The sequence below is a fragment of the Eucyclogobius newberryi genome, unplaced genomic scaffold, assembly GCF_026437365.1.
Source record: "Eucyclogobius newberryi isolate DKJ021-1_F unplaced genomic scaffold, fEucNew1.0.hap1 SCAF_4, whole genome shotgun sequence".
In the NCBI taxonomy this organism is placed as follows: Eukaryota; Metazoa; Chordata; class Actinopteri; order Gobiiformes; family Gobiidae; genus Eucyclogobius; species Eucyclogobius newberryi.
The window spans coordinates 36,968,015-36,986,553 of record NW_027316056.1 but is presented as its reverse complement, the minus strand read 5'-3'; the positions used below and the strand labels follow the sequence as shown (position 1 = coordinate 36,986,553).

The 18,539-nt window shown below is 40.9% G+C and overlaps 1 protein-coding gene across 1 annotated transcript in view; it reads right to left on the bottom strand.

The window, feature by feature from the left end:
- Positions 1-18,539, bottom strand: part of LOC140378029 (protein sidekick-1-like) — a 128,914-nt gene that overhangs the window by 72,646 nt on the left and 37,729 nt on the right. The window contains exons 13-16 of the mRNA XM_072463659.1: positions 15,940-16,042; positions 14,283-14,456; positions 10,730-10,866; positions 9,105-9,252 (exon numbers count right to left, since the gene is read on the bottom strand). Of these exons, the coding sequence (XP_072319760.1) occupies positions 9,105-9,252; positions 10,730-10,866; positions 14,283-14,456; positions 15,940-16,042 (562 nt within the window). The remainder of the gene's footprint in view (positions 1-9,104; positions 9,253-10,729; positions 10,867-14,282; positions 14,457-15,939; positions 16,043-18,539) is intronic.

Sequence of the window (18,539 nt, the reverse complement as noted above, 5' to 3'; positions counted from 1 at the left end):
CAACCAAGTGTGACAATAACCGAAGCTAGAAATCATGTATCAACAACATCCATGTTTGTGGACCTTCTGTGCTGTTTTCAAATCCACGAATCGTTCTGAGCGCTCCTGACGCCAAATCACGTTCATTGCGTCCGCGCTCTTGCGTTAGCATACTGGCTACATAGCTTAGATCGCCGGCGTTTGATTTGTCGCTTTGTTTTTTTTTCATGGACATTCTTATTGCTGCCAGTAAATGTGTATTTTCTAAACACGGGATGACAATATTCTTACATGATTACCGTATTTTCCGGACTATAAGTCGCACCTTTTTTCATGGTTTTGGCCGGGGAGCGACTTATACTTATATTTATACTTATACTCCAGAGCGACTTATATGTGATATTATTTGTTATTTTCACACTTGCAACCGCATTTCATAATCCCGTGCAACTTATATGTTTTTTTCTTCTCTATTATGCATTTTTTTGGCTGGTGTGAAACTCGTTAGCTACTCTAATTTAGCTACTTTTAATAAGGCTTTTGTAACGTCCACACGCTACTCATTTAAACGTGTTGAATTCGGTCCAGTAAATGATTTCCCACAAATATTATACTCAGCACTACAGCAGCTCACAGCATAACGTCATTGTGAACTTGACTATAATTGTACGTAAAATGTATTATTATGTGTTGAAAATCGCCTTGAATATGTTGTGAAAATCTGACATATGAACGTAGTAAACGAGACGGGAGTTTATCGAGAAGCAGCTCGCTTTTTATCGGATCGGATTCTTTTGGATTTATTAGATTAGTATCAGCTTTTTCGCCGACAAACGTGTTAGCGTGTTAGTGTGTTAGCGGGTCAGCGGGACGTCCATTTCATCCTCTGAGCTTGTATTAATGCACGCAGACATATGCTGTTGAGTAAATATGTTAATGTGACAGATTCTGAAGCTTTACGCAGCTTAAGCGCACGAGCAGATGTGTGCGGGGCTCTTCACGCGCGCACGCACCGCTAACGCCTTCCAGCGACTACGTTTTCAACATGTCAACAGATGAAATAAATACATAAAAACAAACAATGCTGTCGAATTCACTGCAATCTCAGTTTAAATAGTCGTATACTATTCAAGCAATAAAATGTTCTCTGCGTCGTTTTCCTTGTTATTTTATTGTTTTTTTCCATCATTTATTGAACGATTTAAATTTTAAAATTTTCCAATTTTTTCCAATTTTTCTATTTTTTTTTAAAGAACAATGAGCAAACAAATACAGGAATAAAACAATAAACACAACAACAACAACAGACATATATCAAAAGACGTCTAACAAAAGCACATTTAAACCCAAACCAATTTTCAAATTGAATGCGATTTCTTTTGCCTTTTTCATCTTTTTTATCATGTTCTAAAATTTGTGAACCAATCGATAAATGAGGTGACGGACCAATCAGAGGGTTCGTGCCGTGATCGGGCGGGATTTGAGGAGATAGTGAAGGAGTCGGGCGAGCGAGGGATGAAGCGCTGCCGGTGCAACGACCGCGGGAAGGAAACGCCTTCGTGCCAAATGTAAAGAAACTAAGGACGATAAAAGGAGAGAACGAGCTTTTTTACTTCTGTGTGACGTCGTGTTCTTTTGAGAACGTGCCGGACTCGTCATGATTCACACCGGACACAAACGGCAGTCGCATTGTCCGAGTTAACCCAAGACCGCGGACGTCCGGTCAGAAGCGCCGGTCAGAAGCGCCGGTCAGAAGCGCCGGTCAGAAGCGCCGGTCAGAAGCGCCGGTCAGAAGCGCCGGTCAGATGAGCCGGTCAGAAGCGCCGGTCAGATGAGCCGGTCAGAGCTGTTACTGTTGGAGACCGAAAACTGAACTTTCTGAACACAAAACAAACTTAAATGTGACAAAAACAGCCATAAAGAATAAAGTTCAGTCAGTTTTTTGGGCTGTATATTAAACAAAAAACACTTAATTCTGCTTCTGAAATTGTTGTTGTTATTATTATTGTTTATTCATTCATTTATTTCATTGTTCTTTAATATTTCAACAACAACAAAATCGTAATTAAAAAAAAGGCACTTTGCATTTGCTTTTTTTTTAAGAATACAAAAATAACTACATATTGCTTCTAAAATGGTCAAGATTGTCACTTTTTCATTCTAGCATATAAATGTATAATCGTGACCAAAAATACACAAATACAAGTGATAAAACGACTTTGCTTTTGCTCCAGCATCGTTCAGCTTCACTGAATGTGTCCGGTAAAAGCCGCTGATAATAGACTCCGCCCTGTCGCTCATGAACACGCTGACACCGTTTGAAAGCTTCTCCCGAAGCGCGCTTAGCAACGCCCGACGCCGTCTCCGCGCTCCGTTCTCACAAACAAACGACAGTGAGTTAAAAGCGTCTAATGGAAGCGGCGTAATCGCCCTCCCTCCAGGACTCCACTTATGATCCGGTTTGGTGGTGGTTTTTGTCTGTTTTGATTTCCAAACGTGCAGTAAGTCGGTCTCGGTCCGGCGGGAGCTAATGTGTGCGCCGGCGCTAACGCTCGTCAAATCACTGCTAATTAGCAACAGCGACTGAACCAAACAAAACACGACTCTACGTTTATGACGAGACGACAAACTCAACAGCTTTAGAGTTTCTATTGGAACTTTTTACAGATCAACCTTGGAAATAAGTGAAAAATAAGTAATTTTTTACTATTATGCATTCAGTGAGAGACTGATCCACCCTCACTGTGTGAAGGAAAGGTTTCACAGGTCTTTCCTTCTGCTGCTGTCAGACTTTATAACAAACACTGTTAGTCCTGAACACTCGCAATACTGACCTAACCATGTGCAATTCTGTCATATGTGCAGTTGCTGTTGTGATTCATGTGCAATTACTGTGAAATTCATGTGCAATCTATGTGCTGTCGTGAAACATATTCATTTGCAATTACTGTCGTGATCACATGCAATGGTATTTATGTATTTATTTATTTTTATCTTTTTATTATTATTTTCCTCTCCATCCCTTGTTGGGAAATGGGAGGTTTTGTCTATGGGAGTTTTTGTTTATATAAGATCTTCTACTGAGAGTGTTTTTCAGACTTAATAATAATAATAATAATAACTTTTATTTATATAGCGCTTTTCAGTGACCCAAAGACGCTGAACATAATAAAAAAGGGGGGGTATTTACAGACAGGGGGGGACAACACGTACAATACACATTAATATACAGATAAAATGAACAAGACAGAAGAAGTAGAGAGAAAAAGATGGGGATGTAACAGGGGGTAGAAGTGTAGGCAATGGGGTAGAGGAGGCTAGGGGTAGGGGAGGTCATAGGCTTGGGTGAAGAGGTATGTTTTTAGGCGGGATTTGAATGTTGTGAGTGAGGGAGAGTGGCGGACAGGTTGGGGGAGGGAGTTCCAGAGTCGGGGTGCTGTTCGGGAGAATGCTCTGTCGCCAAAAGTTTTGAGTCGGGATGTTGGTGCAGTCAGGGTGAGAGAGGAGGAGGATCGGAGAGCTCAGGAGGGGCGGTGGGGGATGAGGAGGTCAGACAGGTAGGGGGGGGCAAGGTGGTGAAGAGCTTTGAAGGTGAGGAGGAGTATTTTAAAGTTTATGCGCTGCTTGATGGGGAGCCAGTGGAGAGAGCGGAGAACGGAAGTGATGTGATCACGGGACCGGGTGTGGGTGAGGAGGCGGGCAGCGGAGTTTTGGACCATTTGGAGTCTATGGAGGGAATGGGAGGAGATGCCAGTGAGGAGGGAGTTGCAGTAGTCAAGGCGGGAGGAGATGAAGGCATGGATGAGGGATTCAGCAGCGGGGAGGGTGAGGCAGTGTCGGATTTTGGCGATGCGGCGGAGGTGGAAGTATGAGGTCTTGACGATGTGGCTGACATGGGGAGTGAAGGAGAGGGTGGGGTCCATGATGACACCGAGATTGCGTACCAGGGTAGAGGGGGTGATGGTCGAGGTGTCGATGCTGAGTGAAAAGGGACCAGTTTTATTGAGAGTGGATTTGGTGCCAATGAGGAGGAGCTCTGTTTTGTCACTGTTCAGTTTGAGGAAGTTGAGAGTGAGCCATGATTTTATTGTAGAGATGCAGGTTTGGATGTGGCTGAGGGGAGGGTTTTGGGTGGATTTGGTGGTGAGGTATATCTGGGTGTCGTCAGCGTAGCAGTGAAAGTCCAGGTTGAGTTGGCGGAGGATGTGACCAAGGGGGAAGATGTAGCAGATGAAGAGGAGGGGGCCGAGGACTGAGCCCTGGGGGACCCCTGCGTTACTGGGGAGAGGGTGGATGAGTGACCGGAGAGGGAAATGAACTCTTGCCTGTTGGTGAGGTAGGATGTGAGCCAGTCAAGTGCAGAGCCCTCAACACCCAGTTGGCGCAGCCTTTGTAGGAGGATGGAATGGTTTATAGTGTCAAAGGCTGCGCTGAGGTCTAGTAGTAACAGGATGTTGAGGGCCCCGGAGTCTGCAGAGGTGAGGAGATCGTTGAGTACTTTGACCAGGGCTGTTTCAGTGCTGTGAAGTGGGCGGAAGCCAGATTGGAGGGGTTCATAGAGGTTGTTTGACTGGAGGTGGGTGTGAAGTTGGGCGGCGACGATGCGTTCCAGCGTTTTTGAGAGGAACGGCAGGTTGGAGATGGGGCGGTAGTTGGAGAGGTTGGCGGAGTCTAGGGTGGGTTTTTTGAGGATGGGGGTGATGGAGGCCAGTTTGTAGATGGAAGGAACATGGCCGAGGGATAAAGACTGGTTGAAGAGGGTGGTGAGATGGGGGATGAGAGCAGGGAGGCAGGCCTTGGTTAGATTCGTTGGGAGGGGGTCGAGAGAGCAGGTGGTGGTTTTGGAAGCGGTGATGAGGTCTATGATATGAGAGGAGTTAACAGAGGAGAAGGTGGTGAGGGGAGGGAAGGGTGGGTGGTCAGGGAGAGGAGGGGGGTCAGGGGTGGGGGTGGTGATGGAGTTAATGGAGACGGCAGTCATGGAGCTGTTGATTTTGGAAATTTTGTCATTGAAGGCAAGGAGGAAAGAGTTGCAGAGGTCAGGGGAGGAGGGTGGAGTGATGTCCGGTGGCTGGAGCAGCTTGTTGACGGTGGAGAACAGGGTGCGAGGGCTCCGGTGGGAGCTGTTGATGAGGGTGGAGAGGTGGGCAGATTTGGCGGCTTGGAGAGCGTCACGGTAGGAGGAGATGTGTAATTTGAAAGCTTCGGCGTGGACGGTGAGGCGGGTTCTTTTGAGGAGTCGTTCGAGTTGGCGGCCAGTCTGCTTCATGGTGCGGAGTTCAGGGGTGTACCAGGGGGCGGGGTTGATGAATGAGACGGAGGAGGTTTTCCTATAAGTGATCTGTTCTTTTCTTCTGTATCCGCCTCTGTATTTTACCTGCGTTGCAACAATGAAATTTCCCCATGTGGGACAATAAAGGATTATCTTATCTTATCTTATTGTGTCTTTAATTTAAACATTTTGTATTATTTATTATTGTGACTGTAATTTACTTTAAACACTTTCTATTAGGCATTATTGTGGCTTTAATTGACTTTAAAATATAAAAAAATATGCATTATTATTGTGGTTTGAGGTTTGCGAGCGGCGCATCACACTGAGCCCACAAATAAGAGCTCATGAAGGAGGATCGCTGCTCGGGCCGAGGCTCCTGAACTCGAGAGGCGAATTTGGGTTAAAATCAATCCAAAAATCTTCCCGTGCTTGAGACTTAACTCACTCCGTCTTCATGAAAGAATGACTCCTGCAGCCATCGTTCTTTCATCGTTCTTTCATCGTTCTTTCATCGTTCTTTCATCGTTCTTTCATCGTTCTTTCATCGTGTTCAACAGTAAAACACACGTAGAAATGCTTGATACTTGCTCTATTTAATGTGTGGAATCTTACAATCAAAGCCATAGGACATGAGACGTTCTCCTCCACATGTGACTGATCTTTCCCGAAAAGGGCGTGGCTGTGCTTCATGCAAAACAAATAATATGCGCTAAATGTCCTCGCGTCTGTCGTCCGCAAACTTCCAATCGTGACAGTGCACGCTCGACGATGCCGGCGCCGCTCGCCCGCACTTCTCCGTGTACGTAGTCGTTTTTTTTAGATCACGAGATTCTAGCCATTTTCAGATCTTTTGCCCGCACTAAACCACACCCCCTTTTAGTCGATTAAGCGATACGCAGGACATGTCTTTAGTCGAGTTTCAGAAGCACTTGGCGTTTCATTAGCGTTTTGGCGGCTCTGACCTTCCACCGTTCTGTTTTTATTGTTGAAAAATACATAAATTCTGGACTGACGTTTATTATGGACATAAATGGAAAATAAATATATAATTCAGACGTCATTTGACACAGACTTTGGACCAAAATGGGACGTTTACTTTGGACTAAACACGACGTGCCTTCATTTCTTTGGACGTCTTCTGTTCTATTCTTTCTTCTATTCTTCTTTTCATCCCCCGTCCTCTCTCTGGTCGTCTTCTCTTTTTGTTTGAATTGAAAAATGAAAAAAATTGAATAATACCTACATGACCTGAGCTGTAATTGCCTGCTTGGCGCCATGGCGATACAACTTCAGCGCCATTAGCAGTAACATTTAGCCACTTTAAGTTAAATGAACGCGAAACGCCAACGAAAGTCATTTCGAAACGCCCAATTGATGACTTTTAAACATAAATCTATTTGCTTTTCCCACTTTCCCACACACACACACACACACACACACACACACACGGACCGTTTCACTTCGGCCGCACGTCCCGGTCCGTTGCCGCGGCGGGCGTAGCGACCCGAGACCCACACGTCGCGGGCCGATTGTTGGCGCGGGAAGCCGTCCGGGATAAATAGGTCATTTCGCCGGGAATTGCCTCGGCGGCGGAAATGGCCCTCGATGCTCGCGCGGTTCTTAATCACGTCGGTTGCAAATGTGCGAGCGCGCCTCCTCCGCCCGCCGGGAAAGATAGTTTTATTCACAGCCATTTCCGCTAAATAAAAGGTGACCGATTCTATTAAGCGCTAAATGGAAGAGGGAAAAACTCTATTTCACACGAATCCCACATGTGGCGATTCTAATGGTCCCGCGCCGTTCTGGAAACATCTGTGAAATAGCCCTGAGGATTATTCTACGGCTTTAATAAAACTGCCATGAGTACGTGTAGAGCAAATGGCAATAAATATATACATCGAATTTAAAGTTGGAACGTCCAATACGATGTCGAACTGACTTTGTCCAACTTTTAACCAGCGGCGGAGTGTTTTCTACTCGAGTAAAAGTGCAATTACAAGGCTGAAAACGCACTGCTTCCACAATCCGACTTAAAGATGCTGAACCCAATCTATGGCAGCGTTTATGGTCAAAATGAGCGCGCTGTGTGCTGTCTGCATCTAATTACAGAGCGTGTGAAAGTCAGAGAACCAGGAAGTGAGCGGTGCTAGCTGTAGCTGTTAGCTTAGCGGTGACGGTGAATTCTGCTCTGGGCTCTGAAAGGTAAGAACATCGCTTGTGAACTGTGAATAATTATGAAAATTGTGAAAATAAGACTTCTGTAAAAAAAAGAAAAAAAAAAAAAAAAAATGACACTTGAATTCGAAAATTGACTTTGGACTATTTAAAATTTTCAAATGTCTTGTATCTGTTTTACTTTCTCTTTGTTTTATATTTAGTTGTAAAAAGAAAATGACAGCAACAATCAGGTACAGCAGCTCTAAGTCAAAAGTACTCCTGAAAAATACTGAAAGTACTATTTACATCATTTTTATGCAATTTCAACTGCTTTTTAAATGAGTCTTTTACACAAAACATGAGTAATTCGACAGTTTGGGACTTTTACAGTACTTTGCTTAACTCCTGCGGCGTTTAAATGCAACTTATTACAATGACATGGCTAGGAATATACTTAAGTACAAGTACGAGAACATGGAGGTTTAAAGTGATTACAAAGTTACACTTCTATCCAATGTTTTGCTAAAATACAAGTACACGTTTAAAAATCCACTCCAAAATGTACAATTACCTTAACAATCGACTCAAATGCAGTAACGTGAGTATTTGGAGATCGTTACGGTAATTAGCTTCCCCGCGTTTAGCCGTGTTGTTTCTCCATCTAAAACACACCTCAAGTTATGTTTTGTTTCATTCTCTTGTTGCGATCCAGCTGCTCCTCCGTGTTTTTAAAGTACATCGTGCATTTTAAACAGAGCCCCGCCGATTGTCGCTCTTAAACCGACGAACACAACCGACCGTCGTGTATGCTAACGGCAGCTATTGTTTGCAGCCTGGTTTACACCTCTTTGAACGCTCTGTGACGTGTTCGACTCCCCCTGCTGGCAACAGTCGGCGGCGCGAAGGATTTGGAAAGGAGTTGGCTGCACGGCTATCGCTAACGTGTCGCTAACGTGTCGCTAACATGCCGCTAATAGATAGCTTATTTTAGTGAAAGCAAAAAAGCTAAAAAACATTGTGTCGCTAATTTGTCGCTAACATGCCGCTAACAGATAGATAGCTTATTTTAGCGAAAGCAAAAAAGCTAAAAAACATTGTGTTGCTAATTTGTCGCTAATTTGTCGCTAACATGCCGCTAACAGATAGATAGCTTATTTTAGCGAAAGCAAAAAAGCTAAAAAACATTGTGTTGCTAACGTGTCGCTAACGTGTCGCTAACATGCCGCTAACAGATAGATAGCTTATTTTAGCGAAACCAAAAAAAACTAAAAAACATTGTGTCGCTAATTTTTCGCTAACATGCCGCTAACAGATAGATAGCTTATTTTAGCGAAAGCAAAAAGCTAAAAAACATTGTGTTGCTAATTTGTCACTAATTTGTCGCTAACATGCCGCCAACAGATAGATATCTTATTTTAGCGAAAGCAAAAAATCTAAAAAAACATTGTGTTGCTAACGTGTCGCTAACGTGTCGCTAACATGCCGCTAACAGATAGATGGCTTATTTTAGCAAAAGCAAAAAAGCTAAAAAAACATTGAATTGACGAGTTTTTAAACAGGTAATCAAAATAAATCACTAAAAACTCTCGATTCTGAGCTAAAAACGTCGGTTCTACAATCGTTTATCCCTTTTAGCTGGAGTAGAACGGCGGCTCGTCGCTCAGGACGTGTACGCGCGTCGGGCGTCTCTCACCGTTGCGTTTCGGCACTGTACTGGCCGCGTCCCACTTGATTGACAGCGCAAAGCCGGAACTGATAGGTCCTGGCCGGAGTGAGCCCGCCCACTGTGAGGTTGGCGACGGTCGGGTCCACCTCGGACAAGTAAACTTTCCACGGCGAGTCTGAGAGAGGGAGAAGTGCTCGTTAGTGTGGAAGTGCTGATTACTTTGATTAATAGTGTTTTCCTTATAATATTTGTGGTAAATATCGCACGTAATTTGTCATGAAAAGCTGAAAAATGAGTTGAAACGCACAGTTCTAAAACACGTTACACAATAAGGTACAATTTCATGTACAAGGAACACATTTTTATGACTCTTTAATTTAATAAAACACATTTTAAATACATATAATATAAATGATAACTATTGTAATATCTATAGTGTAAATTAGAAGAGCTTTGTCGCAGTGTGCTCTATAACATTTATGCCATTAGATCGTGTGATTTTCATTCAGAAAATACAATTATAAACCAGAAAAATGGTCCAAATTGGGAAAAAAATGTAAATTCTTCAGCTGAAACGTGAACACAGTAATTGCAGCTGCGTTTTACTGAAAAAAAGTAGTACAAATTGTCATGTTTTGTCATGAGTTTTTTTTCTAAGATATCCCTCTTTATTATTATATTTCTGAGCCTAATCTGTTTTGCAACATTGAAATTTCCCCATTCCCCAAGGTTATCTTATCTAATCTATTATTTTAATCTATCTTATCTAACACAAAGCCATGTATCGAGACACTAAACTTGCTTTTCAAGTTTTGGATTCCATGGAAACAGACATTTAAAAACTTACTTCTGAACATTCTCATGGACATTGATGCGTTTGATGCTAAACTGTGGAATATTAGAGCCCAATGAACAATTATTTCCATGGGAATAAGGCCAAGTACGAGTCAGGTTTGTGGAGATGCGAGCGTGCTGTAACTCTCAAAAACACACTTGTATTTTAGTCTATTTTTGGCTAAAGACGTTTAAAAACCTTTAAAAGCTCAAATATAAAAACACAAACATGATTTTTTTCTCACAAACTGAAGAATCTTCGTGGATGAGAAGCTAAACGTCTTAAAACTCTAAAAAACTGTCGAGTTGATGGAATAAAATGTTCTTTCGGCATCAATAAAATGCATTAATAACGTATTTGTAATCTGTGAAAAAAGTCATGAACGTATACGAAAAACCTAAATGATTAAAAACCTGCACGTGCTAAAATCAAATTTTTTGAGATTTTTTTCCGCCCAATAAACATAATAAAAGTAAACATTTTAAAACAGCAGTGATTTATGGCCAGCGACTGCTTTTCTTAATATGCACACTGAGCTACCACGTGCACTTTTACGGCTTTTTATGAACTTTTACCCCGTTTTATGCACTTTTTCTGCACTTTGACACAATTGTATGCACTTTTTATGCACTTTTACACCATTGTATGTACTTTAAATGCACCTTTACGCCGTTTTATGCACTTTTTATGCACTTGTACGTCCTTTTTATGCACTTTTACACCATTTAAGGCACTTTTTCTGCACTTTCACACAATTTTATGCACTTTTCATGCACTTTTACGCCGTTGTAGTGGCTTTCACCCACGATATACGTACTGTTCTCGGAGAGCTCCAGCAGGTAGTAGAGCAGAGGCGAGTTCCCGTCGAACGGGCGGAGCCAGGACAGCAGCACCGAGCGCGAGTCGGTGTCGTTCAGTTGTGCCGCCAGCGAGCGAGGCGAGTGCGGCAGCTCTCTGTACACAAAATATACACCAAATATACACGTTATTCACATGGGAGTGCGGCAGCTCTCTGTACACAAAATATACACCAAATATACACGTTATTCACATGGGAGTGGGGCAGCTCTCTGTACACAAAATATACACCAAATATACACGTTATTCACATGGGAGTGGGGCAGCTCTCTGTACACAAAATATACACCAAATATACACGTTATTCACATGGGAGTGGGGCAGCTCTCTGTACACAAAATATACACCAAATATACACGTTATTCACATGGGAGTGGGGCAGCTCTCTGTACACAAAATATACACCAAATATACACGTTATTCACATGGGAGTGCGGCAGCTCTCTGTACACAAAATATACACCAAATATACACGTTATTCACATGGGAGTGGGGCAGCTCTCTGTACACAAAATATACACCAAATATACACGTTATTCACATGGGAGTGGGGCAGCTCTCTGTACACAAAATATACACCAAATATACATGTTATTCACATGGGAGTGGGGCAGCTCTCTGTACACCAAATATACACCAAATATACACGTTATTCACATGGGAGTGGGGCAGCTCTCTGTACACAAAATATACACCAAATATACACGTTATTCACATGGGAGTGCGGCAGCTCTCTGTACACCAAATATACACCAAATATACACGTTATTCACATGGGAGTGCGGCAGCTCTCTGTACACCAAATATACACCAAATATACATGTTATTCACATGGGAGTGGGGCAGCTCTCTGTACACCAAATATACACCAAATATACACGTTATTCACATGGGAGTGCGGCAGCTCTCTGAACACAAAATATACACCAAATATACATGTTATTCACATGGGAGTGCGGCAGCTCTCTGTACACAAAATATACACCAAATGTACATGTTATTCACATGGGAGTGCGGCAGCTCTCTGTACACCAAATATACACCAAATATACACGTTATTCACATGGGAGTGGGGCAGCTCTCTGTACACAAAATATACACCAAATATACACGTTATTCACATGGGAGTGGGGCAGCTCTCTGTACACAAAATATACACCAAATATACACGTTATTCACATGGGAGTGCGGCAGCTCTCTGTACACCAAATATACACCAAATATACACGTTATTCACATGGGAGTGGGGCAGCTCTCTGTACACCAAATATACACCAAATATACACGTTATTCACATGGGAGTGGGGCAGCTCTCTGTACACAAAATATACACCAAATATACACGTTATTCACATGGGAGTGCGGCAGCTCTCTGTACACCAAATATACACCAAATATACATGTTATTCACATGGGAGTGGGGCAGCTCTCTGTACACAAAATATACACCAAATATACACGTTATTCACATGGGAGTGGGGCAGCTCTCTGTACACAAAATATACACCAAATATACACGTTATTCACATGGGAGTGCGGCAGCTCTCTGTACACCAAATATACACCAAATATACATGTTATTCACATGGGAGTGGGGCAGCTCTCTGTACACCAAATATACACCAAATATACACGTTATTCACATGGGAGTGGGGCAGCTCTCTGTACACAAAATATACACCAAATATACACGTTATTCACATGGGAGTGCGGCAGCTCTCTGTACACCAAATATACACCAAATATACACGTTATTCACATGGGAGTGCGGCAGCTCTCTGTACACCAAATATACACCAAATATACATGTTATTCACAAGTAGACACGATGTAATATACTCTTTATTCACATGGGAGTGCGGCAGCTCTCTGTGCAAAACATTTGTGAAATATACCGTATTTTCCGGACTATAAGTCACACCTTTTTTCATAGTTTTGGACTTATACTCCAGGCGACTTATATATTATTCGTTATTTTCACAACTGCAACCGCATTTCACGTGTTGATTATTTTCACACTGGCCACCACAAGAGGGCGCTCTAGGCTCTAAGCGACGCAGAAGAAGAATCTGCACTTCCTCTTCCTCTGGAGTTTGTGGAGTTGTTTAGAAGTGACACAGAGGAAGAAGAATTCAATGGATTTAGTGATTTGGGCTCAAACTGATGCTTTGCTAAACTTGTTAGCATGTTCTTTGTTAGCCTGTGCGACTTATACTCCGGAGCAACTTATAGTCCGGAAAATACGGTACTCGTCGTTCGCATGGGGAGTGGGGCAGCGCTCTGTGCACGAAACATACGTGAAATATACTCGTTATTCACACATAGTCACGTTTTAAAACAGTGTCATCTTAAAGTAGCAGCCGTTGCATTTTTAAGCCTTTTTTTGCACACTTTGTACTGTTACGGGAACTATTTTGTTTTTTCAATCAGCACTATGACTTCAAACAATAAGGGAAATAGGAAAATACAAATAAAAAATAGTAATAGCAATAGAAGTAGTGAGAGTATATGTAGTATTCACAATAGCATTAGTAGTAAACGTTGTAACTCTATTAGTCTAATGTGTTGTTGTCTGTCTTTTGCTGTTTTTGTGCTTGTTGTTCTCACTATTGTTACTTTTTTGTATTTATAAAGTAAAAAAAAAAAAATAAATACATAAAAAAATAAATAAAATACATGTAAGAAGCAGCTGTATTTGTATAAAGAAAGATAAGAAGAAGAAAAAATAAGAAAAACAAAAAAGTAAAGGTAAGTTGTAATAGGACGAGGATTCTCTCCCATAACATTTAAATAAAAATAACATATTAAAGGAGATGTATTATGCTCTTTTCCAGGAACTTGGTTTTGAACTATGACATAAGTCGATCGTCATTTTACATTTTGTTCGGAGTAAAACGCAGTGTTGACCTAAAACAACTCAGTAAAAGAAACGGGTCCATTGACTTCCTGTTCAAAACGGCAGAACTGATAAGCCCCGCCCCCTCATAGTGACACTTCACCGTCAGCAGTTTGTCATGTACGTGTTTTTATTGTTGAAAAGTGGCTACGTGACGTTTTAAAACTCAACATGTGTCACTCAGAGTCTTCATTTGTCAAACAATCACAACAATGTGCAGGGGATGTGGGCGGGGTTAGGGGGTAGGGGACAACGGGAATTTCACAGGACAATATAGGATTACGCAAACATCAATCAAAATACAACTTTAAGTAATCTAATGATGAGGAAACACTGTAGTAAGAGGGTTAAAGTTGGTTTTGTATAATATGTCTCCTTTAAATGATGATAGTTGGGGTGATTTTAATAGTAGTATTGACGATGTTACACAGATCACAGATACACAGAAGCGCTGAAAACAAGCGCCAGTCATAATTATAGTGTCAATGAGAAGTTACATGTTAAAAGGATATATTGTGGTAGTTATTGAAGTACTAGCAGTGATAGCAGTTGCAATATTAATGCAGTAGTAGTCACAGTACTAGTAGTTGTAGTACCAGTAGTAGTAACCACTCACATGACTTCCAGGCGCGCGGTTTTGGAATCGTTCCCAGCTTTGGACAGGACGGTGCACGTGTAGTCGCCGATGTCGCCCGACCAGGTCTGACCAATGGTGAGCGAGCCCTGCCGCACAGACACACGCCCCCCGCTGGAGGAGATGACCAGTGCGGCGCCGCGCTCCCACCGGAAACTGGAAAGTGCAAGACAAACAGCGACATGTTGAGCTCATGTCATTTGTCATTCAGAGACGTTACATTATAAAATAAATAAAATGAATAAAATGAATAAAATGAATAAAATGAATAAAATGAATAAAATGAATAAATTGAATAAAATGAATAAAATGAAAAATACAAAAAATGAAACAGTAAATAAATAATAACAATAAATAGTGGCTAAAAAAATTAATACAATAAAACTTTAAAAAAGAAAGAAATGGGTTTGGATCGAAACGTGGATTAATTGCAGTTTTAAAGTTTGTGCAGCTTGTATTGTCTTTAGTGCAGTAGCCAGGCACCGACAGTGATGCGCGTATACGTACATTATCCTACAATAAAACTGTGAAACATTATCAAAAGCAATGAAATTAATAAATACAATGATAAAAACCACACATCTCACGCGGCGTTAAAAAGAGACTCCACGATGAGCAAACCGATACAATCTGAGAAACATTTGATGAATAAAATGAGAAAAGACACATTTAATACAGAGCTGATATTTATTGAGTGTTGATGAGCTGTTCAGTTTATTCTGTCTTTTCCCTTTTTATTACTCACAATCCCAGACGGCAGTGAGTAAGTGTCTGTCTGTGTCTGTTTGTCTTCTTTTATATAAGCGGATTAACGGCGCTTGTCTCCACGGAGATGTCTTTGCTTTACCGAGAACGTTCCACAAGCCAGTTACGGGTCAGATCTGTGGAGAGGCCGACCCCCTCGCAGTCATTTTTAAGCATTTATTATTCAAGCAATAAAACGTGTGTAATAGAAAGACTGCGGAACATTCCAGACGAAGCCAGAGTGACTGGTGCTCATGTAAACCTTCTATCACATTCATATTCAAATAAAAACATATCTCGTGTTGTTCGTAGGCTGCACAGATGAATGATGTTATTTGTGTGGTTTTAAATTCATAATAACGGTCAATACTGAACTTCCAAATCTATTTTCTAAAGTTTACCAATTAAAGGGGAAGTACCTCATTCTTTCATGTAATAAAGTAAGATTTATTTTGCATCAGCACTGATACGTTGTAAAAGCAGTTTACTAATTTAATAATGCTATTCTGTGATAAAAAAGAAAAAAAAAAGATTTATCTTAACTGCATTTTAGTTCAATGAGTTGTACGACCTGTAGGGGGCGCTTTAATCTATTTAAAAACTAAATAAAATAAATAAAATAAATAAAATAAAATAAATAAAATAAATAAAATAAATAAAATAAATAAAATAAATAAAATAAATAAAATAAATAAAATAAATAAAATAAATACTACTATAATAATAATGTTTTAGAGCTAATGTATGGAACAGCACCAACCGTTAAAATGTAGGCGTTCAGTTTAGAAACACTGGAAGGTTCTCAGTTACATAAGACACCTTTAAGTGATTATTGGTGCGGAATTGTCATATTTTTACTTGATGCAGCATTGGCGCACAGAGTACCCGCGTTTACCTGACGATGACCCTTTGGTCGTGCGTGGCGTTGCACTTGAGGACCGCAGTGGTGCCCTTGATCACCCTCAGGTCAGACGGCGGCACGGAAATGACCGTCCGATCTGTGGAGAGACGAAACGGGGAATTAGGGTCAAACGGACGTGCGGAAAAGCCCTTGACCGCCACCGTACGCCGAGCGCTGAAGTGTCTTGCTCAATAACACGTTTTTATTAGCTTTTAACCATGTCATATTGTCGTCCCTCCCTTGTATCATTCCATGTTCCAAAGGTAAACAAGCGTAATTAAAAAGCTAATTAAAGCGTGCATCATATGTCATTAATGTCATTTATTATGGCTCTCTGGAAAACACGTTTGTTCTAAAGCGCAACACACAAATCTATTTTGAGTCTTCTTTAAAGCTGACGTGCTTTTGTCTGCTCCGTGGTTATAATCTATGTCACTTACATTGTTATTTTACATTTGGAACATGTTAAATTGCAATATTGATCCAAAACGACTTGACAAAAGAGACAGCGCCAAGTCTGTTCTGATATGTGTTGGGAGTGCAATTACAGTACCGCATATTTGTTATTTACTTTCTATTATTCAAAGAGCACAGTTTAAACACGTCCAGAAGCGTGAATATTTGAGAGAAATCTGATCCTCTAGAAGTAAACTAGACGGGCGGTTTCGACTAAGAATAAGATGTTCTGCTGTTTGTTTGCGTCTGACTGGCTTTTAGGATTTACTTGACTTGATTTGGTGTATTTATATCTGTTGTACATATTAATTGTAGTTTTACTTGAATTGAGTCACTATTTGTGGAGAAATGTTACAGGAAGTGACATCACACCAGGGACGCTCATTCCATCCAATGTCTGAAGAATTTACACAAAGAAAAACCTGGAAACAAAAACTGTGACATTAGAGGAGTTTTGGCCCAGTGTTTGTTGGGTAATTTCCTTGTGTGATGTCATCAATTACAACCAGGAAGTAACATTATAAACCTAAAACATGGGAGAAAATGTGTATAATTTTTTGTCAAAAATTATAACATTATTTTTATTTTATTTATTTTGTATTATTTTATCTTATTATATCTTATTCTATCTTATTTTATCTTATTTTATTATATTTATTGTATTTATTTCATTTTATTCATTTCATTTATTATATGTATTTATTTCTTTTTATTAAACGTATTTTTTAAAATTATTATTTGTATTAATTTATTTATTATCCTCATTAAAAATATATTTATCTTAACTGCATTGTAGCCTTAATGAGTCTAATCTGTCAGAGGCATTTTAAATATTTGCACATTCACATTTTGTACAGTATCTTTAATAACCAACACTCAAACTAACTCTGAGCGTGCAAGCGGGCGGGAGAACTAACTCTGAGCATGCAAACGAGCGGGAGAACTAACTCTGAGCATGCAAACGAGCGGGCGAACTAACTCTGAGCGTGCCAACGAGCGGGAGAACTAACTCTGAGCGTGCAAACGAGCGGGCGAACTAACTCTGAGCATGCAAACGAGCGGGCGAACTAACTCTGAGCATGCAAACGAGCGGGCGAACTAACTCTGAGCGTGCCAACGAGCGGGAGAACTAACTCTGAGCGTGCAAACGAGCGGGAGAACTAACTCTGAGCGTGCAAACGAGCGGGAGAACTAACTCTGAGCGTGCAAACGAGCGGGAGAACTAACTCTGAGCGTGCAAACGACACTCCACTAAACCACGCTCGCTCTTAGAAGCTGATTTAGCAGAACACGCTGCGTCCTCTTTACAAATACACGCGTCGTTACTTGTAAGTACTCTACATTTCCACCGCTTTGTTCTGCTTAAGATGTCGACCGAGCGACGCGCAGACTCGGCGCTCGCAGACTCGCCGCGCGCAGACTCGCCGCGCGCAGACTCGCTCGCGTCGGGCGGCGTGCTGAGTCAGGCCGTATCAAAGCGGCGGCGTGTTCCAATTAGGCCTCGGCGATATTCTATTAAGATATTGACAGGATCGTAAAGAGGAAAGTGCAGGCGTTTGTGAGGCGTTTGAATCAGGTGAAAGTGCTTCTCTTTCAACACTTTTGTTTTCTAAAACCTTCATTTAGAAAAGGAAATGATAAAGTATCTATTGTATATGATATAGTCGACTTTTATTTGGACTAAAGGACTGTAAAACACATGCAAAAACACTTAAAATAATAAATAAAAATAAAATGAATGAACTATTTCGTATTTTTCTATTTTTCAACCTTTATTTGGTTAAAAAACGATTTGATAGTCTTAATTTGCACATTTTAAATAATTCTTTGACTTGCCGACTAATTGTAAGTAAAAATAATTACTGCTCAAATAATCATTAGTTTCGGCCCTATAGCACTTGAAACTCTAGATAATAAGAAAAATCTAAATATTTTCAGCGCATAATTAACAGTATTGATAATTATTATTGTTATTTTTTCCTGTAAATGTGTTTTTGTGTGTATTTTTCCCTTAAAACAAAAACAAAAAATCTTGTAAAAGCAGCTCTTTGTGACACAATCAAACTGCTGAACGCTGCAATGTTTTAATAGTGTTTTATATTTGATCCATCACAAAATCAGGAATAAGAGTCTCATGT